Source organism: Heptranchias perlo, chromosome 2 (assembly GCF_035084215.1).
Source record: "Heptranchias perlo isolate sHepPer1 chromosome 2, sHepPer1.hap1, whole genome shotgun sequence".
In the NCBI taxonomy this organism is placed as follows: Eukaryota; Metazoa; Chordata; class Chondrichthyes; order Hexanchiformes; family Hexanchidae; genus Heptranchias; species Heptranchias perlo.
This window is the reverse complement of record NC_090326.1, coordinates 65,871,500-65,897,242: the sequence shown is the minus strand read 5'-3', so window position 1 is coordinate 65,897,242 and position 25,743 is coordinate 65,871,500. Positions and strand designations below refer to the sequence as shown.

The 25,743-nt window shown below is 42.7% G+C and overlaps 1 protein-coding gene across 1 annotated transcript in view; it reads right to left on the bottom strand.

Annotated features, from left to right (window-relative positions):
• pde11al (phosphodiesterase 11a, like) overlaps positions 1-25,743 on the bottom strand; it is a 211,168-nt gene that overhangs the window by 139,597 nt on the left and 45,828 nt on the right. Inside the window, exon 2 of the mRNA XM_067997983.1 lies at positions 12,545-12,703. Coding sequence (XP_067854084.1) covers positions 12,545-12,703 — 159 coding nt within the window. The remainder of the gene's footprint in view (positions 1-12,544; positions 12,704-25,743) is intronic.

The window sequence follows — 25,743 nt, the reverse complement described above, 5'->3', positions numbered from 1 at the left end:
ATTTTGCTACTGTTAAACCATTGACTAAAGGGTCATTATCTTCCACATATCTGTGCATGTCTAAGGGGTAATGTTAGATTAACTAACTAGGTGTTCACTCCATTTTCATTTTAAGCATGCTATCCATCAGTTATTTTCCCCTTCCACCTTCCACACATTGGTAGTTGTGGCAAGGGAGGCAACTGTTGGCTTATGAATCTGATTAACTCCAATATGTACTTTGGAACAGAATTTTGTACAAGACATAAGGGAGGTGTGGACCCTGCAGTTATGAGGAGCAATGGCCTCTCATGTGACAGACAGTGCCACGACAGGAGCAAATCCTGCTTAGTGGGGTAAAGAAACTGCATTATCGAGCCCTTATTCTAAAGCTAACCAACCAGAAGCAGCCTCCAATTGGACACAGTGAAACCAGTCCCATTACCCCACCGCGCATCAGGGAAAAGAAAGAAAAGGCAGAAGAAGAGACCCTCCGTACTTCAGAAGAACACTCCTTCTTGAATCGTTGACTGGAGGATCACAAGAATGAAGTGATCTATCAGCTTGGACAGAGATTAGATGAACAAACTATAATACAATTGATGTTGCTATTTGAAAGGGTTAAGCTTTTGGGTGGGGAGTAGGAAACAGTGAGAAAAGGGAACAGATCCAAACAGTCCCAATAATGACAAACCCACTTATATAACTTGAAGCAGTCTGGTTTCTAACAGTTTAGTTTCTAATGTTAATGGTTGTATGTCATTTTTGAGACTGCTTGGATCAGTTGCTTTTGCTCACTCTTTCCTATAGCTTACTCCCTAGGTTACCCTCATTAAATAAAAAACACACACACTAAAAAACACATGAGCAAAAGACCTTGAAATCACCTTCATCACCACCGGAGCAATGAACCAGACGGGATACGTGCCTGCTTTAACAACACAATCTCACACAGGACTTGGCACAGAAACCAACAAACAGAAGGCCCTGGGCTAGATTAAATACTGTGTAAACTCTGGGCTAATCCCAATGTGATGAACTGATAGAAATGTGTGTTTTTCAGCACAGGCCTGTGAATAGACACTATGCAAATGATATGCAAATACCATTTCTGACACAAACAGCCAACATAGCTGCAACTTTCTAACCTGTCAGCAAGAAATTTCTAAGAATCATACTTGCAACTCCCTTTTAAAATTTACTTTTCTTTAAAGGTTTATTCTTTGGATTGCTATCTCATTGAAGGTAAGAGTCCATTGTTTAAGTTAGAATTTATATTTACAAAAAAAAGTTGGTTGGGGCAGCATCCCCAATATCTCATTCTTAATACAGACAATGGGGGTCATTTTAATTTTTATCACCAGGTGAAAAATGGGAGGCAGTGAATTGGTAGCCCTTTTACACTTGCCAATTCGCTATCACCCATTTTTCACCTGGCGATAAAAATTAAAATTACTTTCAATGTGAGAAAGGTTATACTCTGTTATACAATATGAAATAATTTAGTAATTAAAATAGAACGTGCTTTCTAAATGTAGCAGCAACCATAATGGTGCTAAATGGAATACTGCATTTCAGGAAATGTAATACTGAGCATTAAAACTCATCCTACTGGCTAAGAAATGTTTATGCAGCTCTCCACTCGAAAGGGGAATGATACCGACCTACAATTTAGGAACTCTACAAAAGGCAGGAAACAAGGCCACTGTATTTGGGAAAGGGGAGGGCACACCCAGTAAGTTGTTATTGGCGCACACATTATCACATTGCCCACAAGAATACTGTAAATGTGATTTTGCCTGGTTCTTTATATTCAGCACGTGTCACCCTGTAAAATAATGGGACATAATCCTCAACACACAAGTAAGGCACAGACAGAATTCTTGACAAAGTTTTGAGAAAGTTGAAATTCCAGCAAATTGTGACATCGTTAATAAATACCATAATAATTTTAAAAGTCTGATTGAGGGTTGCATTTTATATTTTACAGTATCTTAAAATATGCTAATAGATACTATTTCAGAAGCTGCAATAATGGTTACTGGACTTGAGATTATTATAGTATGAATAAAGTGAGAGATGGTAATAACTAAATTGGGGCTCAGGAAAGACGGCAGTACCTGAACAAATGATCTAACAATGAGCAATTATTATTCTGCAAAGGGCCTTTTGCAAACACATCATGCTGCATTTAAAATTGTTTACTTACTCTCCCAACCTCCACTTTTCATATCAGCACTTTGATGTTTGATTTGTGGCACAGTCCCTCAACACTGAATTACTCTGGTCACTGTGTAGTAACATTATAAATACATTCACAAAGGTTTTTTGTTTGCTTGGTTTGCTAGTGAAATTATATATCTGTTCAAAAAGAACACCGGAAATGATGACCAGAAGATCTTCTTGATTGCATTTATGATGTTGTTACATATAATGACTACTGGATTTGCTGGTTTTACTGGCGTGGCTGCAGATAAATCAGGTACTGATCACCAACACCAGGACCAAATTATCATTTATCCTCACAGATGGTGAGTATTTGCACTAATTAAAGACAACAAATAAAACAATACAAAAATAACATCTATCAACAGTATTCTCCAAGTAGCAAAAATCTATTTGTATGATAGCATTTGCACTCTTCTACCAAGGCATGGGGAGAACCAACATACTCCTTCTCCAAACAAAACGGAGTTGTTACCAGAGTCAAAATGAAGTCTAATAATAATAATTTCCAGAATTTGGTACAAGGGGTGATAATGACTTAGAAGTCAGATAAGTGAAGCCCTTGTATTGCCCCACCAGCCATGTGAGGGAAATTCCATAATGCACAGATAACAGTAACTTGGAACATCTCAGGTAGTTGCCAACAGCAACAGCATCTTTCTGATGGTTGGCCCTCAAAAGCAGGCTTACTAGATACGCACACACAAACAAGCATGAAGTCAGCACCTAGTGAAGCCACTATGATGTGACTGCAAAACTAAGCTTCTTTTTGCAAAAAGCAAATTCAGGATGATACAAAGCATGTACTATCACAACAGATTTCAAGTAAAATGTGGGCTGCATGATCTTTAATGATTTGAACATCAGCTTTAATGTTATTTAAGAAAACAGCTGCCATTGCACATCTGTGCACAATCCCACTGAAGAAAGGACAATTCTCTTGAATCCCCAAAGGTGGCAGTATTTAAAATCTTCCGAACATGCTTTGCCGCTACCCTAACTCATTTCTCGGATGAAAAAGTATCTTCTGCCACCCTGTGGTAGCTTTTAGAAGTTACATGGTAAATGTTTAATTTCTATCAATACAAATAACTGAAGCAATACCACTTTAATTTTTGGGCATATGAGAAATCATTGATCTTGTAGCAGCAAAAATAATTGTCCAATACTTGATTTTCCTTCTTGCAAATTTCCTCTGCTCCCCTCCTCTCCTGAAGGTATTGCCCTCATACTAGAATCTGGCTGTACAAGGGCCAGTCACCTACCAATACCTTGCGCAAGTAAACATTATGCACTTGCCGAGCCGTCAGGGGAGTCTCATTCAATACTTGATTAATCACAACTTTCAGTCACTGTGGGAGAAAAATATAGGTACAAGTTGGTCACTACAGTCGGCCTAATATTATATCAGCAAACCCTATAAGGCACCTGTTACAGCTGCCAATAAGTTTCTCCTGTTATCAGTGCATCGTGCCATTTTGCTAGAGTTTGACAGTTACAACTTTCAAAGATGTGTCTGTATACTTGAGGGGCACCTTTGAAAGGGGTAACTGTAACCAAATTGGTCGTTGGTGGTTAAATCATTGAAGTAGGGTTCTCTTCATGGTAGTTTAAGGTATTTAAGCTCAACTCCATTCACTTAAGGATGCATTTTGGAGAGACAGCCTACGCACTGTATAGCGGGTCAAGAATGCAAAGAGCTAATAGCATAAGTTTTAAGAAAAATTCTATATAAGTCAAGAGAGGAAGTTTAAGTACATGGCAGTTTATCTAAATTAAGAACAGAACCGAAAAAGAAGACAGCAACAACTTGCTGCAGACACATGCCAGAAGTGACCTCAAAGAATCACCAGCCTGCTATTATTAAATGATGAAGAAGATAGGCCTCCTCCCGATATCCCCACCATCACAGAAGCCAGTCTTCAGCCAATTCGATTCACTCCACGTGATGTCAAGAAACGGCTGAGTGCACTGGATACAGCAAAGGCTATGGGCCCCGACAACATCCTGGCTGTAGAGCTGAAGTCTTGTGCTCCAGAACTAGCTGCGCCTCTAGCCAAGCTGTTCCAGTACGGCTACAACAGTGACATCTACCCGACAATGTAGAAAATTGCCCAGGTGTGTCCTATCCACAAAAAGCAGGACAAATCCAATCTGGCCAATTACCGCCCCATCAGTCTACTCTCAATCATCAGCAAAGTGATGGAAGGTGTCGTCGACAGTGCTATCAAGCGGCACTTACTCACCATTAACCTGCTCACTGATGCTCAGTTTGGGTTCTACCAGGACCACTCGGTCCAAACCTCATTACAGCCTTGGTCCAAACATGAACAAAAGAGCTGAATTCCAGAGGTGAGATGAGAATAACTGCACTTGACATCAAGGCAACATTTGACCGAGTGTGGCACCAAGGAGCCCTAGTAAAATTGAAGTCAATGGGAATCAGGGGGAAAACTCTCCAGTGGCTGGAGTCATACCTAGCGCAAAGGAAGATGGTAGTGGTTGTTGGAGGCCAATCATCTCAGTCCCAGGACATTGCTGCAGGAGTTCCTCAGGGCAGTGTCCCAGGCCCAACCATCTTCAGCTGCTTCATCAATAACCTTCCCTCCATCATAAAGTCAGAAATGGGGATGTTCGCTGATGATTGCACAGTGTTCAGTTCCATTCGCAACCCCTCAGATAATGAAGCGGTCTGTGCCCGCATGCAGCAGTTCCTGGACAATGTCCGGCCTTGGGTTGATAAGTGGCAAGTAACATTCGCACCAGACAAGTGCCAGACAATGACCATCTCCAATAAGAGAGAGTCTAACCACATCCCCTTGACATTCAACGGCATTAAGATCGCCGAATCCCCCACCATCAACATCCTGGGGGTCACCATTGACCAGAAACTTAACTGGACCAGCCACATATATTCTGTGGCTACAAGAGCAGGTCAGAGGCTGGGTATTCTGCGGCGAGTCACCTCCTGACTCCCCAAAGCCTTTCCACCATCTACAAGGCACAAGTCAGGAGTGTGATGGAGTACTCTCCACTTGCCTGGATGAGTGCAGCTCCAACAACACTCAAGAAGCTCAACACCATCCAGGACAAAGCAGCCCGCTTGATTGGCACCCCATCCACCATCCTAATCATTCACTCCCTTCACCACCGGCGCACCGTGGCTGCAGTGTGTACCATCCACAGGATGCACTGCAGCAACTCGCCAAGGCTTCTTCGACAGCACCTCCCAAACCCGCGACCTCTACCACCTAGAAGGACAGGGCGGCAGGCACATGGGAACAACAGCACCTGCACGTTCCCCTCCAAGTCACACTCCATCCCGACTTGGAAATATATCACCGTTCCTTCATCGTCGCTGGGTCAAAATCCTGGAACTCCCTTCCTAACAGCACCGTGGGAGAACCTTCACCACACGGACTGCAGTGGTTCGAGAAGGCGGCTCACCACCACCTTCTCAAAGTCAATTAGGGATGGGCAAAAAATGCCGGCCTTGCCAGTGACGCCCACATACCATGAATGAATAAAAAAAGAGAAGTTGCATGACTTTTATGCTCACATCAGCACAAGACAAGATTAATACTACAGGCTTACATACACTGAATATAGACTTAGGCCTTGAAATTTCTGGGCCTCTGATGCGCCAGCAGAAGTGCAATGGAGCGGGACTTCTGGCCGCCAATATCCAAGGACACTGATTCCATCAGGAATCCCGGAGTCAGCTGCTTTTCACAATGCTGGATCGCATAAGGCCGTGGGTCCCACCAGCAGTAAGCCAAATACTCAGGGTGAGCAATCAGAAAACTTGGAAAGGGAACGGAGCAAAAGAGCAACTTCATCATTTAAAGGGCTTATTCAATTTAAAGGGATGAGGAAGCAGCCAACTAACACAGTGCATTCCTCCTACAGGAGAAGACAGCACATAACGCAAGGGAATAACAGGCCACTGGGGGAGGAAGTCCAACGTCCACGCAATGGTGCTGAAATTCCTAGGGCGCTCCACCCACCTCCCACGGTAACTCGGGTGAGAGCCCAGGGAAACCTCCAGAGAAATGGCCATTTACACCATTTCTCTAGGGCTCAGCCAGTCTCCTGTTGGAGTTACAGTCGGAGACCAGTCAAAGCCCCGCGGATTTCAGGCTATTAAGTCATCACGAAGAGGAGGCACTGTCAATCACTGAAATAAACAACGACCGGGCAATGAGGATGAGGTGTGGTAGTCAGGCACCAGTAGTTTCCTAATCTCCCGCCATAACTTCGGTGGGAAGATTCCCGAAACCCTAGAGGAACAGTATAAATAAATGGCCATTATGCCGTTTGAACAACAACAATTATTATGCTTTTTCTCCAGGGTTTCCACCGATCTTCTATGAAATTACAGCGGGAAATTAGGGAACCACTACAGAAATTCCACCCCAATATGTCTAAATGTGGGTTCATGATCATATACAACTTTTCTTATACAATGTTCCTGTGTATTCTTCAATCACTTCACCAGCTACCAGTTCCCTCAATAGGGATCCACAAAGTAGCAAGCTGGGGATGCTGGTACAGATCATATAGAAGAAATGGTACATGCTGCATACAAGCAAGCCAAAGGATGCAGATATGGAAGCAGAGCCTGATGTAGCTAAGTGGAGGCTTTCAACATGTACTTCTCTGACCACAGGACAGGGGTCCTGCCATGAATCAAAGAATTCTAGTAGAGCATCAACCATGTATGGGGGTTCTGTATAGCATCTCCCATGATGTGTGGCAGATGACTGGGATAGTGGTGGAGTCCAGTCCTATGCTTTCCACCACCATCGACCAGGATTTCACATCACTGCAATGTATCTTGGAGAAAGTGGCAGCTCCAAGAACATCTGTGAACCTTCTCCTGTTCCATGAGATATCCAGGCAAGTCAGTCATCGATGCAGAGGCATTGAATGAAGGACTGCAGGTCTTGGAGGACCATCTGGAGGGGTTCATGTCATCCGGATTGCAAAATATACAGAGACTAGTGGATTTTTGATTTACTCACTCTCAGGGAGTTAAGGATCTTTCTGCTGATCCCTGGTAACCAGAATCCTGTTCCCAGTACCAGCAGAGTAGCTGATGTGCGTGCTGACAAGGCTGCTTTCCCTCACAGCAGCAGCACAGAGGAGCACTCCATCAGCTCCCCACAGGCCTTTAACTTTGTAAGATCATGCTGCCATGGAGTCCATAACAAAGAATCAGCCTGTCTCATATCTATCCCAGGGCTCGGGGACTCAGAGGAGGGCCCTTCCATCTCAAAAGGCGACAATTCACCATACCAGCCTTCATGACTTGGAGTCATGTATCATAATGGCTGACTGATGATCAGGCAGTCAAGCAGAAGACTCCAGTAAGGGTTCCTTAGACAGAAGAGATCAACAAATACAATGACATCCATGCCAGCACAAGAAGTGTCATAGAGCAGATAATAGGAAATCTCAAGTCCCACTTTAAATGCCTGGGTAAATCTGATGGAGCCCTATAACATGGCCCAGAGAGTCTCGAATTATTGTAGCTTACATAATATAGCAATGAAGGAAGACTTGCTGCTTTTGGAAGCTGAAGGCAATGGCGATGAAGAGAGAGTGGCAGGACCTCCCTCCTCCTAGCATGAAAAGGATTCACAGGAAGGAGAGGATGTGGGAATTGGACAGCAGCAGCCAGAGCAAGAGCACAACTAATAGTCCAGCGCTTTCAATAAATAAAGATTAGCTCACCAAAAAAGCCTGTTCTCCCCCCACACCCTCACTATGTCTCTCACTGTCAAAGACTTCTGTCATCTGCCAGCTTCAGTACCCCCAAAAAAGCGAAAGCATATAAACAAAAGGAATTCAGTGATCACAACTCATTCACCAAATCATGCCATCAATTCCAATCACTCTATCTACAATTACTTCTTAACACCACCTCTATCCTTTGTGCCAGCTAACTTACTTGCTTGTGGTCATAATCTACTACTTCTATGAGGTGTTCCCTGAGTGAGATGAAGTTGAATGTTGAATGGCTGGCATGATCCCTCTGGAACCTTAAAGTACCTGTCACAGAGGGTCCAGCAACCTTTTCTCTTGCAGTGACAGGGAAGTGGGGGTGGGGGGGGGGGGGGCTATAATTCAAGCTTCCTCATGTCGGCATTGGGGGGGACCTTAAGGCAGTAGGTTCACTGATACTCTCCAGTGAGACAGTGACAACTGTGCCCACTCCTTGCAGCCCACTGGTAAGCAGATATAGCTGAATTATTGTGACATAACTTTATAACCTCTTATTTATTTTGTCATTTAACCCTATCTACTAATTATAGAATAGAATCATAGAAGTTTACAACATGGAAACAGGCCCTTCGGCCCAACATGTACATGTCGCCCAGTTTATACCACTAAGCTAGTCCCAATTGCCTGCACTTGGCCCATATCCCTCTATACCCATCTTACCCATGTAACTGTCCAAAATAGAAATTATTCACATACTCAATGTTTAAGTGCTGCTAACTTTGATTCTAAGGTTAATAAACAATTGTTAGTTCATGACTTTGTTGTCTGACTTCTTTAAGTTACGCAAGCCAAATTTGGGCATCATTAACATTTAAGCATTGACTGGTAGTAAACATTTTTTTTAACATAAAGGGCAGCAGAAGTCTGGAACTCTCTCCCCCAAAAGGCTGTGGATGCTGAGTTAATTGAAACTTTCAAGACTGGGAACGAAAGATTTTTGTTAAGTAAGGGTGTCAAGGGGATATGGAGCAAAGGCAGATAAATGGAGTTGAGGTACAGATCAGCCATGATCTAATAGAATGTAAAAACAGGCTTGAGGGGCTGAATGGCCTACTCCTGTCCTTAAGTTTCTATGTTCCTAAACCTCAGACGGTTCTTTGAGGAGAAGTTAAGGTGAAAGAGTTAAGGATTTATCTGGTGCCCTTGATGAGTATTCTTGTCAGGGTATTAATCGCAGTCTTATTACAAGTATGGTAAATAAAGAGGTCAGTGAATGCTGTATGAATGGTATCGGATGTGTATTAGCACCATTGCCTAGACTTACCTTGGCCACCCTTATATGGTCATTGAAACTCTTCTGGAACTGTGCGACGGTTCTTAGGGTGGTGAAGATAGCACTGACTGCCTCTACACAGCCTGCACTACCCCATTAAGAGACATCCTGCCCTCAGCCCAACAATCTTGCTCTTCTGGCCCTGACTTCTGCCACAACAACTTGCACGGATGTGCCCAAGGATCGGAGAGCTTTCCCAGCTGCTGATGAAGCTGCTGCTACTTCAGCCGTTCTGCAGAAAAGTGATGCTTCTCTTTACCTGGCTGCACCTTGGGTTTCCTTTCTGTTCATTTTTGCCTGTCTCTTCTCAGTGCTCTGCCTTTTCAGTCTTTTGGCAGCTGTGCCTTCAGCTGCCTGGGCCTTAAGCTCTGGAATTCCCTCCCTAAACTTCCCTGCATCGCTACCTCTCTCTTCTCCTTTAAGACATTCGTTAAAATCTCTCACTTGTCCTAATATCTCCTTATGTGGCTCGGTGTCAAATTTTGTTTGAAAATGCTCCTGTGAGGTGTCTTTGGACATTTTACTACATTAAAAGGTGCTATATAAATGCAAGTTGTTATTGTTGTTGACAACGGCTGCTAATGCATTGAGATGCCTTTAGAGTTTCCCAGAAGCTTTCAGAAATTTTGTTCCCTTTTGTAAAAATTATTTCATAGTCTCCATCTCTTTAAATTTGACTTAAGTATAATTTTCTAATTCCACCTCTAGTGTGCCCTCCAGATATGTCTAAATTGGCATCTGAAATTATGTTAATGGGCTGACCAAGGAAAATTGAATGTAAACAGTACACTTCCATTTTAGTCCATCTAAAACCTACCAATAGCCATTGCAGTATAAACTATCTAATCCAATGGGTGGTACTGTGGGATACATAGACTGGAAGGAAGAACAATACATTGGCAGCTAGGGAAGATTTCAGGTTGTCAGACAAATACATGTTTGTATCAGTACTGTCTTGAGACCTGCACCTCAGCTGGGTTTCACTAATGGCAATTATGATTTGCTATAATTCAAACAGTTTATAAATGCAAACATAAGTCAGATTTCAACAATTCTGAGATAAATCTGACATCCCTTTAATAGATGAAGCTTTTAATCTGAGTGGAGCAAACTGATCTCCTGTGGAGTGAAGTGATCTGCTTGAGCACATAATCTAGGCTAACACTTCAATGCGGTACTGAAGGAGTGCTGTCCCCAAAATTAACAAGTGTGACCTTTAAGAAGCTTACTGCTGAAAGCATGGCCATCACACACTGCTGAACTCATTTCAAATGAATGAGCAGCCAATGGGAAAGTGGTAAGAAAGCCTCAAGATCCAAAGCGGGACCAATTTTAATAAATCTTAGAAACTGGTAATGAGGGCATCAGTGTTGCTTTCAGCAGGCCCACTTCATTCTTTGCCACAAGATGGGGTCTGCAGCATATTGGGTGCACCAGGCTGTACCCCCAATCTCCCCTCTCCCATCTCTACCTCGTGCTTACAGCCAGCACGGCTCCATGCCACTCTTGATGGTGCTGTTCCAGGAGGCCATTTCTAATTTAGGTGTTTGCTACTTCAACACAGTAATTCACCTTGCTACAGCCTAAATAATGAGATTAATAACTTTCAAAATCTGCCATTCTACATTCCTAGTCGTTTAAATTAAACGGGTAGGCTCTTCACAATAACAGTGAGCTTGTAGCCCAATTGGCAGTATTCAGTAGGGACAGACACTGAACCAAATTAACAAAAGGCCTACACTGACCTAAATCAGATTTATTCAAATATGGTCCAATTTGGGTTTTGAAGACAACAAGCATGTACAAAGAATTTACCCTATGTGACTGATAGGGCCTGATCTTTTTTAAAAGTCTGATTCTTGGTATCTTGCTGAGTGTGTAAACTTCAATCCCAGGTGGTTTGGTATGCTCTCTGCACCTTGTTAAACAGAAAGCTCAAGCAAACACACAAGAGGAATTGAATAATCCTTTATTACAAAAGGTCTCAACTTTAGCATCCTAAGAAATTTAGCCAAACCAACATAAGTTAGAATCTTTAAAAGGAGTGGGATAAAGAACTGTTCTGGTCACTATATGTACCAACATCATAAACTCATTGAAATAATATAACATTGCTGCACATAACAACTGGTGCAAATCTTCCTCCAAAGTAGGTTTTTTACCTTTCTAACAAAGGAACCATGATCACTATGGCCTTAAAATCCATGAGCCGTCCATCCCAGCATAAGTGCCAGGATGGGCCTGTCGGTGACCTTCATTGCTACCCCATCAAAATATGCGCAGTCATGGGGAGGTCACCTCATTTACATAATCTGGGTGGCACCTTCACCACTAGGGGTGCATCTCACACACCTACCAGAGGGGGAAGACCAGAAATTCTGGTGTAGGGTGCTGCACCAGAGAGGGGGTGACAATCTCCCCTCTCCTCAGAAAGATGTTTTAAGTGCCCCTTTCTAAGGGAGCTGAAAATACTGATACAATTTTTTTAATCTTCAGGGATCCAGACCATGACTCACATCTGTACCCCAAGTAGGTCCCACTTCTCACTCAGAGTACTGGTCCGCCAGGCTGAGCATGCGGAATGAGGAAGTTCCAGTCTGGGACTCCCCTCCCCCTCCCAGCAAAACTGCCTCTGAGATTGGTGTCTTTGTTAAGGGCAGGCAGGGGCTCAGTCCTTGAAGAAACTGTTAGGGAATATCGGGACCTAATGTATCTGAGTCCCATCCTAATTTCTGGCCCTTCCACCACACTCCCACTGGACTTATGGTGGGAGGGCCTTGGATTCTTGTCCCCCATATCTTCCGGTCATGGTAACTGAAACACAATTACATACTTTTTTCAATAATAGATTAGTACAGTGAACAAACTATAAATGGAAACAATAACTTCTAGAAAAACTTCTGGTAAGAAGTGTATTATAATTATGTTCTAACAAGTGATATAACTCAAAATGTTTGTACTATAAACTAGATGTGAATTTAAGCAAATTAATTTATTTCCTTAAAGCTTAATATCGTATAAATCAAAGCATATTAGTATTCAAAGATACTTTGCAACACAGAGAGGCTGATATTTGCACAACAATATAATGGAGGCACTTGTTATGAAGTTGTAAACCTGAAATAAAAACAATTTACATAGCATAGTTTTTAATTCAAAACTTCATATCTATACTAATATCTTGAATGCCCCATGTGGATCAAATTTAAGTGAAACAATCTACATTATAGAAACTTATTATTAATGAAGAATTCCAACACTGCCAGGTATAGTTCTTACTTTTTCATCATCATCAGTGAAAGGTACTCCTGCAGGGTTTTTGTTGATGGCTTGTGCTACCCCAATAATCTCCCCATCACAGTTCTGAATTGGCATGCACAGAATGGACTTCGTCTTATAACCCGCCAGCTTGTCAATTTCATCACTGAACCGGTGGTCCTGCAGAAAGAGAAACAACAGAATATTTGTTTGCAGCACGAAGGTGAAAACAAAAGCATTGCTTTGTTATTTACAGTGATATCAGCCAATCATTTCAAAGCAGCAGCCTGAAAACCACACTGAACGATATCATCATACGAATCCTCAGTCTGTTTTCATCAATTCCCCTGTCCACTAATTCCATGGGTTAAGAAGTCTATTAAAATTGTGGATAACAGAATTCAATATGGGCTCATGGGGGTAGAGTTTCAACTTGTTGCCACAGTGCTAAATTGCCATTGCAGAACGGCCACCCGTTATAGAAACTGTCTGATATTCATTTCCAGTGATTTCAGTTCTACACCTGGGTGGCAAGTTGAAAATCTACACCATTACATGTTTACATGGTAGTATTTTAAAGTCATTTCCAGCCTAATACAGGAAAGCAAAATCTTTGATACTCCGACAGCAAACTGGATATACACAAAGTAGGAGATGGGTTTAAATATGCCACATAAAGAAATATGCAGAGATTTTTTTTATTCGTTCATGGGATGTGGGCGTCGCTGGTGAGGCCAGCATTTATTGCTCATCCCTAATTGCCCTTGAAAAGGTGGTGGTGAGCCGCCTTCTTGAACCGTTGCAGTCCGTGTGGTGAAGGTTCTCCCGCAGTGCTGTTAGGAAGGGAGTTCCAGGATTTTGACCCAGCAACGATGAAAGAATGCCGATATATTTCCAAGTCGGGATGGTGTGTGACTTGGAAGGGAACGTGCAGGTGGTGTTGTTCCCATGTGCCTGCTGCTCTTGTCCTTCTAGGTGGTAGAGGGCGCGGGTTTGGGAGGTGCTGTCGAAGAAGCCTTGGCGAGTTGCTGCAGTGCATCCTGTAGATAGTACACACTACAGCCACAGTGCGCCAGTGGTGAAGGGAGTGAATGTTTAGGGTGGTGGATGGGGTGCCAATCAAGCAGGCTGCTTTGTCCTGGATGGTGTCGAGCTTCTTGAGTGTTGTTGGAGCTGCACTCATCCAGGCAAGTGGAGAGTATTCCATCACACTCCTGACTTGTGCCTTGTACATGGTGGAAAGGCTTTGGGGAGTCAGGAGGTGAGTCACTCGCCGCAGAATACCCAGCCTCTGACCTGCTCTTGTAGCCACAGTATTTATATGGCTGGTCCAGTTAAGTTTCTGGTCAATGGTGACCCCCAGGATGTTGATGGTGGGGGATTCAGTGATGGTAATGCTGTTGAATGTCAAGGGGAGGTGGTTAGACTCTCTCTTGTTGGAGATGGTCATTGCCTGGCACTTGTCTGGCACGAATGTTACTTGCCACTTATCAGCTCAAGCCTGGATGTTGTCCAGGTCTTGCTGCATGCGGGCACGGACTGCTTCATTATCTGAGCGATTGGAGAAAATTATGCACATTTGCATAACGATTGTAGTATGGTGCATTTAGCATAACACAGGTTGGAATGTGCTACATGTAGCATAAAGATTGGAGTGTAGTAGATAGTAAGACAAGTTAGGATGTATAATGTATAGCATAACACACGTTAGAATTCACAATATACAAGATAATACAGGTTGGAGTGTGCTATACACAGGATAATACTGCATGGATTGCACTATATACAGGTTAGAGTGTGCTATATACAGGATAGTACAGGTTAGAGTGTGCAATATACAGGATAATACAGGTTAGAGTGTGATATATACAGGATAACACTGGATGGAATGCACTATATACAGGATAATACAAGTTGGAGTGTGCTATATACAGGATAATACTGTATGGCATGCACTATATACAGGATAATACTGGATAGAGTGCACTATATACAGGATAATAATAGATGGAATGCTCTATATACAGGATAATACTCCAAAATTTTACCCACCACAGATGTTAGGCTAATTGGTCTATAATTTCCAGCCTTCTGCCTACTACCCTTTTTAAATAAGGGTGTTACATTAGCAGTTTTCCAATCTGCCGGGACCTTTGCCGAGTCCAGAGAATTTTGGGAAATTATTACCAAAGCATCCACAATCCCTACTGCCACTTCCCTCAAGACCCCAGGACGTAAGCCATCAGGTCCAGGGCATCTATCCGCCTTGAGTCCCATTAATTTACTGAGTACCAATTCCTTCGTGATTTTAATCGTATTTAGCTCCTCCCCCCCTAGAGCCCCCTGTATACCGGATAATACTGGATGGAATGCACTATACACAGAATAATACTGGATGGAGTGCGCAATATACCGGATAATACTGGATGGAATTCATTATATACAGGATAATATTGCTTGGAGTGCGCTATATACTGGATAGTACAAGATGGAGTGCAGTATATACAGGATAATACTGGATGGAGTGCATTAAATACGAGATAATACTGGATAGAGTGCGCTATGTACAGGATAATACAAGTCGGAGTGCAATATATACAGCATAATACTGGATCGAGTGCACTATATACAGGATAATACTGGATGGAATGCACTATATACAGGATAACACTGGATGGAATGCTCTCTATACAGGATAATACTGGTTGGAGTGCAGTATATACAGGATAATACTGGATGGAATGCTCTATATACAGGATAATACTGGATGGAATGCTCTCTATACAGGATAATACTGGATGGAATGCTCTCTATACAGGATAATACTGGATGGAATGCTCTCTATACAGGATAATACTGGATAGAGTGCGCTATATACAGGATAACACTGGATGGAATGCTCTCTATACAGGATAATACTGGATGGAGTGCGCTATATACAGGATAATACTGGATGGAGTGCACTATATACAGGATAACACTGGATGGAATGCTCTATGTACAGGATAATACTGGATGGAATGCACAATATACAGGATAATACTGGATGGAGTGCGCTATATACAGGATAATACTGGATGGAATGCATTATATACAGGGTAATACAAGTTGGAGTGCACTATATACAGGATAATACTGGTTGGAATGCACTATATACAGGATAATACTGAATGCAGTGCGCTATACACAGGATAATACAGGATGGAGTGCACTATATACAGGATAATACTGGATGGAATGCACTATATACAGGATAATACTGGTTGGAGTGCACGATATACAGGATAATACAGGATGGAGTGCTCTATATACAGGATAATACAGGATGGAGTGCACTATATACAGGATAATACTGGTTGGAATGCACTATATACAGGATAATACTGGTTGGAATGCACTATATACAGGATAATACTGAATGCAGTGCGCTATACACAGGATAATACAGGATGGAGTGCACTATATACAGGATAATACTGGATGGAATGCACTATATACAGGATAATACTGGTTGGAGTGCACTATATACAGGATAATACTGGTTGGAGTGCACTATATACAGGATAATACAGGATGGAATGCACTATATACAGGATAATACTGGTTGGAGTGCACTATATACAGGATAATACAGGATGGAATGCACTATATACAGGATAATACTGGTTGGAATGCACTATATACAGGATAATGCTGGTTGGAATGCACTATATACAGGATAATACTGGTTGGAATGCACTATATACAGGATAATGCTGGTTGGAATGCACTATATACAGGATAATACTGAATGCAGTGCGCTATACACAGGATAATACAGGGTGGAGTGCACTATATACAGGATAATACTGGATGGAATGCACTATATACAGGATAATACTGGATGGAATGCACTATATACAGGATAATACTGGTTGGAGTGCACTATATACAGGATAATACTGGATGGAATGCACTATATACAGGATAATACTGGATGGAATGCGCTATACACAGGATAATACTGGTTGGAGTGCAGTATATACAGGATAATACTGGATGGAGTGCTCTATATACAGGATAATACAGGATGGAGTGCACTATATACAGGATAATACTGGATGGAGTGCACTATATACAGGATAATACTGGATGCAGTGCGCTTTACACAGGATAATACTGGTTGGAGTGCACTATATACAGGATAATACTGGATGGAGTGCACTATATACAGGATAATACTGGATGGAGTGCTCTATATACAGGATAATACTGGATGGAATGCTCTATATACAGGATAATACTGGATGGAATGCTCTATATACAGGATAATACTGGTTGGAATGCACTATATACAGGATAATACTGGATGGAATGCTCTATATACAGGATAATACAGGATGGAGTGCTCTATATACAGGATAATACTGGATGGAATGCTCTATATACAGGATAATACTGGATGGAATGCTCTATATACAGGATAATACAGGATGGAGTGCTCTATATACAGGATAATACTGGATGGAATGCTCTATATACAGGATAATACTGGATGGAATGCTCTATATACAGGATAATACAGGATGGAATGCACTATATACAGGATAATACTGGTTGGAATGCACTATATACAGGATAATACTGGTTGGAATGCGCTATGTACAGGATAATACTGAATGCAGTGCGCTATACACAGGATAATACAGGATGGAGTGCACTATATACAGGATAATACTGGATGGAATGCACTATATACAGGATAATACTGGATGGAATGCACTATATACAGGATAATACTGAATGCAGTGCGCTATACACAGGATAATACAGGATGGAGTGCACTATATACAGGATAATACTGGATGGAATGCACTATATACAGGATAATACTGGATGGAATGCACTATATACAGGATAATACTGGATGGAATGCACTATATACAGGATAATACTGGTTGGAGTGCACTATATACAGGATAATACTGAATGCAGTGCGCTATACACAGGATAATACAGGATGGAGTGCACTATATACAGGATAATACTGGATGGAATGCACTATATACAGGATAATACTGGATGGAATGCACTATATACAGGATAATACTGGATGGAATACACTATATACAGGATAATACTGGATGGAATGCACTATATACAGGATAATACTGGTTGGAGTGCACTATATACAGGATAATACTGGATGGAGTGCACTATATACAGGATAATACTGGATGGAATGCGCTATATACAGGATAATACTGGATGGAGTGCACTATATACAGGATAATACTGGATGCAGTGCGCTATACACAGGATAATACTGGATGGAATGCACTATATACAGGATAATACTGGTTGGAGTGCACTATATACAGGATAATACTGGATGGAGTGCACTATATACAGGATAATACTGGATGGAGTGCTCTATATACAGGATAATACTGGATGGAATGCTCTATATACAGGATAATACTGGATGGAATGCTCTATATACAGGATAATACTGGATGGAGTGCTCTATATACAGGATAATACTGGATGGAATGCGCTATATACAGGATAATACTGGATGCAGTGCGCTATACACAGGATAATACTGGTTGGAGTGCAGTATATACAGGATAATACTGGATGGAATGCACTATATACAGGATAATACTGGTTGGAGTGCGCTATATACAGGATAATACTGGATGGAGTGCACTATATACAGGATAATACTGGATGGAGTGCTCTATATACAGGATAATACTGGATGGAATGCTCTATATACAGGATAATACTGGATGGAATGCTCTATATACAGGATAATACTGGATGGAGTGCTCTATATACAGGATAATACTGGATGGAATGCGCTATATACAGGATAATACTGGATGCAGTGCGCTATACACAGGATAATACTGGTTGGAGTGCACTATATACAGGATAATACTGGATGGAGTGCTCTATATACAGGATAATACTGGATGGAATGCACTATATACAGGATAATACTGGTTGGAGTGCGCTATATACAGGATAATACTGGATGGAGTGCACTATATACAGGATAATACTGGATGGAGTGCTCTATATACAGGATAATACTGGATGGAATGCTCTATATACAGGATAATACTGGATGGAATGCTCTATATACAGGATAATACTGGATGGAATGCTCTATATACAGGATAATACTGGATGGAATGCTCTATATACAGGATAATACTGGATGGAATGCTCTATATACAGGATAATACTGGATGGAATGCTCTATATACAGGATAATACTGGATGGAATGCTCTATATACAGGATAATACTGGATGGAATGCATTATATACAGGGTAATACAAGTTGGTGTGCAATATATACAGGATAATACTGGCTGGAGTACATTATATACAGGATAATACTGGATGGAATGCTCTCTATACAGGATAATACTGGTTGGAGTGTGCTACATTCTGGATAATACTGGTTGGAGTGCACTATATACAGGATAATACTGGTTGGAATGCACTATATACAGGATAATACTGAATGCAGTGCGCTATACACAGGATAATACAGGATGGAGTGCACTATATACAGGATAATACTGGATGGAATGCACTATATACAGGATAATACTGGTTGGAGTGCACTATATACAGGATAATACTGGTTGGAGTGCACTATATACAGGATAATACTGGTTGGAATGCACTATATACAGGATAATACTGAATGCAGTGCGCTATACACAGGATAATACAGGATGGAGTGCACTATATACAGGATAATACTGGATGGAATGCACTATATACAGGATAATACTGGATGGAATGCACTATATACAGGATAATACTGGTTGGAGTGCACTATATACAGGATAATACTGGATGGAATGCACTATATACAGGATAATACTGGATGGAGTGCACTATATACAGGATAATACTGGTTGGAGTGCGCTATACACAGGATAATACTGGATGGAATGCACTATATACAGGATAATACTGGATGGAATGCACTATATACAGGATAATACTGGTTGGAGTGCACTATATACAGGATAATACTGGATGGAATGCACTATATACAGGATAATACTGGATGGAGTGCACTATATACAGTATAATACTGGATGGAATGCACTATATACAGGATAATACTGGTTGGAGTGCGCTATATACAGGATAATACTGGTTGGAATGCACTATATACAGGATAATACTGGATGGAGTGCGCTATATACAGGATAATACTGAATGCAGTGCGCTATACACAGGATAATACTGGTTGGAGTGCAGTATATACAGGATAATACTGGATGGAATGCTCTATGTACAGGATAATACTGGATGGAATGCACTATATACAGGATAATACTGGATGGAGTGCTCTATATACAGGATAATACTGGATGGAATGCGCTATATACAGGATAATACTGGATGCAGTGCGCTATACACAGGATAATACTGGTTGGAGTGCAGTATATACAGGATAATACTGGATGGAATGCACTATATACAGGATAATACTGGTTGGAGTGCGCTATATACAGGATAATACTGGATGGAGTGCACTATATACAGGATAATACTGGATGTAGTGCTCTATATACAGGATAATACTGGATGGAATGCTCTATATACAGGATAATACTGGATGGAATGCTCTATATACAGGATAATACTGGATGGAATGCTCTATATACAGGATAATACTGGATGGAATGCTCTATATACAGGATAATACTGGATGGAATGCTCTATATACAGGATAATACTGGATGGAATGCTCTATATACAGGATAATACTGGATGGAATGCTCTATATACAGGATAATACTGGATGGAGTGCGCTATATACAGGATAATACTGGTTGGAATGCACTATATACAGGATAATACTGGATGGAGTGCACTATATACAGGATAATACTGGATGGAGTGCGCTATATACAGGATAATACTGAATGCAGTGCGCTATACACAGGATAATACTGGTTGGAGTGCAGTATATACAGGATAATACTGGATGGAATGCTCTATGTACAGGATAATACTGGATGGAATGCACTATATACAGGATAATACTGGATGGAGTGCTCTATATACAGGATAATACTGGATGGAATGCGCTATATACAGGATAATACTGGATGCAGTGCGCTATACACAGGATAATACTGGTTGGAGTGCAGTATATACAGGATAATACTGGTTGGAGTGCGCTATATACAGGATAATACTGGATGGAGTGCACTATATACAGGATAATACTGGATGGAGTGCTCTATATACAGGATAATACTGGATGGAATGCTCTATATACAGGATAATACTGGATGGAATGCTCTATATACAGGATAATACTGGATGGAATGCTCTATATACAGGATAATACTGGATGGAATGCTCTATATACAGGATAATACTGGATGGAATGCTCTATATACAGGATAATACTGGATGGAATGCTCTATATACAGGATAATACTGGATGGAATGCTCTATATACAGGATAATACTGGATGGAATGCTCTATATACAGGATAATACTGGATGGAATGCTCTATATACAGGATAATACTGGATGGAATGCTCTATATACAGGATAATACTGGTTGGAGTGCGCTATATACAGGATAATACTGTATGGAATGCACTATATGTGGGATAATATTGGATGGAGTGCACAATACACAGGATAATACCGGTTGGAGTGTGTAATATACAGGATAATACAGGATATAGTGTGCTATATACAGGATAGTAGCCATGATGTGGAGATGCCGGTGATGGACTGGGGTGGACAAATGTAAGGAATCTTACAACACCAGGTTATAGTCCAACAAATTTATTTTAAAATCACAAGCTTTCGGAGATTATCCCCTTCGTCAGATGAATGAGTGAAAAGGTTCTCAAATCGCATATCTTATACTAGGCTGGGACAGCATCACACCAATCAAAAGGTGTCGTTGTTATTCAAACAGGCCAGTCACGGAGAACAGCACGTCCCAGTACACTGGATATACATTGTGTCAATTACACAGACAGGCAGAAAGAAACCCAAAATGGCAGAGAGAGAGAGAGAATATTAAAAAACATAATTTTTTTTCCCCTTTTTGCTGGTGGGGTTACGTGTAGCGTGATATGAACCCAAGATCCCGGTTGAGGCCGTCCTCATGGGTGCGGAACTTGGCTATCAACTTCTGCTCGACGATTTTGCGTTGTCGTGTGTCTCGAAGGCCGCCTTGGAGAACGCTTACCCGAAGATCGGTGGCTGAATGTCCTTGACTGCTAAAGTGTTCTCCGACTGGGAGGGAACCCTCCTGTTTGGCGATTGTTGCGCGGTGTCCGTTCATCCGTTGTCGCAGCGTCTGCATGGTCTCGCCGATGTACCATGCTCCGGGGCATCCTTTCCTGCAACGTATGAGGTAGACAACGTTGGCCGAGTCACAGGAGTATGAACCATGTACCTGGTGGGTGGTGTCCTCTCGTGTGATGGTGGTATCCGTGTCGATGATCTGGCATGTCTTGCAGAGGTTGCCGTGGCAGGGTTGTGTGGTGTCCTGAAAACTGGGTAACTTGCTGCGAACGATGGTCTGTTTGAGGTTGGGTGGCTGTTTAAAGGCGAGTAGTGGAGGCGTGGGGATGGCCTTAGCGAGGTGTTCGTCGTCATCGATGACATGTTGAAGGCTGCGGAGAACATGGTGTAGTTTCTCCGCTCCAGGGAAGTACTGGACGACGAAGGGTACTCTGTTGGTTGCGTCCCGTGTTTGTCTTCTGAGGAGGTCTATGCGATTCTTCGCTGTGGCCCGTCGGAACTGTCGATCGACAAGTCAAGCGTCATATCCCGTTCTTACGAGGGCGTCTTTCAGCGTCTGTCGGTGTCCATCGCGTTCCTCCTCGTCTGAGCAGATCTTGTGTATTCGTAGGGCCTGTCCATAGGGGATGGCCTCTTTGACGTGGTTGGGGTAGAAGCTGGAAAAGTGGAGCATCGTGAGGTTGTCCGTGTGCTTGCGGTAGAGTGAGGTGCTGAGGTGCCCGTCTTTGATGGAGATTTGTGTGTCCAAGAAAGAAACCGATTCTGAGGAGTTTGATGGTGGGATGGAACCTGTTGATGTTATCGTGTAGTCTCTTCAGTGATTCTTCGCCGTGGGTCCATAGGAAGAAAATGTCGTCGATGTATCTGGTGTATAGCGTTGGTTGGAGGTCCTGTGCAGTGAAGAAGTCGTGCTCGAACTTGTGCATGAAAATGTTGGCGTATTGGGGTGCGAATTTGGTCCCCATGGCTGTTCCGTGTGTTTGGGTAAAGAACTGGTTATCGAAGGTGAAGACATTGTGATCCAGGATGAAGCGGATGAGTTGTAGGATGGCGTCTGGAGATTGGCTGTTGTTGGTGTTGAGTACTGAGGCTGTTGCAGCGATGCCGTCATCGTGGGGGATACTGGTGTAGAGTGCCGAGACGTCCATCGTGGTGAGAAGTGTTCCTGGTTCAACTGGTCCGTGGGTGCTGAGTTTTTGTAGGAAGTCTGTAGTGTCGCGACAGAAGCTGGGGGTTCCCTGTACAATGGGTTTCAGGATGCCCTCGACGTATCCAGAGAGGTTCTCACACAGGGTTCCATTGCCTGATACGATAGGACGTCCAGGTGTGTTGGCTTTGTGTATCTTTGGGAGGCAGTAGAAGTGTCCCACGCGGGGAGTACGTGGGATGAGAGTGCGTAGGATGCTTTGAAGGTCTGGATCGAAGGTCTTGATCAGTTTGTTGAGCTGGTGGGTGTGTTCTTTGGTCGGATCTGCGGGTAACTGTCTGTCGTGTTCCTGGTTGTCCAGTTGTCGGTATGCTTCTTTGCAATAGTCCGTTCTGTTCTGTATGACAATGGCTCCTCCTTTGTCCGCTGGTTTGATGACGATGTTTCGGTTGGTCTTGAGAGCGTTGAACCTTCGTCGTCCAGTACTTCCCTGGAGCGGAGAAACTACACCATGTTCTCCACAGCCTTCAACATGTCATCGATGACGACGAACACCTCGCTAAGGCCATCCCCACGCCTCCATTACTCGCCTTTAAACAGCCACCCAACCTCAAACAGACCATCGTTCGCAGCAAGTTACCCAGTTTTCAGGACACCACACAACCCTGTCACGGCAACCTCTGCAAGACATGCCAGATCATCGACACGGATACCACCATCACACGAGAGGACACCACCCACCAGGTACATGGTTCATACTCCTGTGACTCGGCCAACGTTGTCTACCTCATACGTTGCAGGAAAGGATGCCCCGGAGCATGGTACATTGGCGAGACCGTGCAGACACTGCGACAACGGATGAACGGACACCGCGCAACAATCGCCAGACAGGAGGGTTTCCTCCCAGTCGGAGAACACTTTAGCAGTCAAGGACATTCAGCCACCGATCTTCGGGTAAGCGTTCTCCAAGGCGGCCTTCGAGACACACGACAACGCAAAATCGTCGAGCAGAAGTTGATAGCCAAGTTCCGCACCCATGAGGATGGCCTCAACCGGGATCTTGGGTTCATGTCACGCTACACGTAACCCCACCAGCAAAAAGGGGGAAAAAAATTATGTTTTTTAATATTCTCTCTCTCGCTCTCTGCCATTTTGGGTTTCTTTCTGCCTGTCTGTGTAATTGACACAATGTATATCCAGTGTAATGGGACGTGCTGTTCTCCGTGACTGGCCTGTTTGAATAACAACGACACCTTTTGATTGGTGTGATGCTGTCCCAGCCTAGTGTAAGATATGCGATTTGAGAACCTTTTCACTCATTCATCTGACGAAGGGGATAATCTCCGAAAGCTTGTGATTTTAAAATAAATTTGTTGGACTATAACCTGGTGTTGTAAGATTCCTTACATATATACAGGATAATATATGATGGAGTGCACGATATACCGGAAAATACTGGTTAGAGTACGCTACGCAGAATCATAGAATTTTTAGCACACAAGGAGGCCATTTGGCCCATTGTGCCTTTGCTGGCTTTCTGAAAGAGTTATTCATTTGGTTCCATTCTTCCATCCTTTCCATATGCCCTCATCTCTGACAATGCAGCATTCCCTCAGTACTGCATTGGAATTATCAGCCTACATTATCAACTCAAATTCCTGGTGAAGGACTTAAACCAACAATCAAATGAACCATGCTGACACACACCATTGCACTGCACCATTAAAATGTTTTAAGTTTTTCTTTTTCAAATATTCATCCACTTCTCTGTTCAAAGCTGTTATGGGTTCGACTTTCATCACTCTTTCTGACGGAATATTCTTTGTTCCTACCATCCTCAGCTTAAAAAAATCTGCTGAGCGGTCAGAAAGGACACCCGCCCAAACCCAGTGGGGCCCTTTTTAAACATGTTCATGTCCGTTCCCAATAACGTCATCAACAATTTTAACTTGGGCCTGAGCGGAGAACCCATTGCACCTTTCCTGCCTCGCTGAACCAAGTCAGAAGAGGATCAGCCTCGGACGAAGCTGAAAAACGTATGCTTTTATCTTTCCTTTGCAGGACCCGGAGGAGCATGGATGCTCCTCCAGGCCCCACGATGAAAGCTTAGGCCTCTCCTGCCCTGGACTCCCCCTCCCGCTTCCTGAACACAAGACCCCCGCGAGATCTGATCCCACCACCTACCATGTATTGGGCTGACAGCCTCGGGGCTGCGCGACTTTCCACCACTTCCCACCAAGTGGGACGTGGTGGAAGTTGGCCGGTGGGATTTAAATAAGGGCCAGGGGTTAAACAAGCCTTCATGAGTAAATCACATTCTTTCTCAGCAATCAGTCTGACTACTGGCTGCATTTTGAGTTCAAATTTAAGGAAATTCTTGGAGCATTTCTCCTACAACACCCTGCTGCTAAAGTACCAATCAAAGGGATATCCAGCTCCACAGGCTGGCTTGTGCTACATATAAAACAAAACAGTTTGGAGTGCAGTACATAAGAACAATAAGAACATAAGAAATAGGAGCAGGAGTAGGCCACATGGCCCCCGGAGCCTGCTTCGCCATTCAATAAGATCATGGCTGATCTTCAACCTCAACTCCATTTTCCTCGATCCCCATATCCCTTGATTCCCCTATAGTCCGGAGTCTATCTCAGCCTTGAATTTTATCAACTCAGCCTTGAATATATTCAACCTTCACACAGAATAACGGTTTAGAGTGTGCTATGAATGGGATAACACAGGTTGTGTAATTACAGAGGTATCTGACATAGTAAATG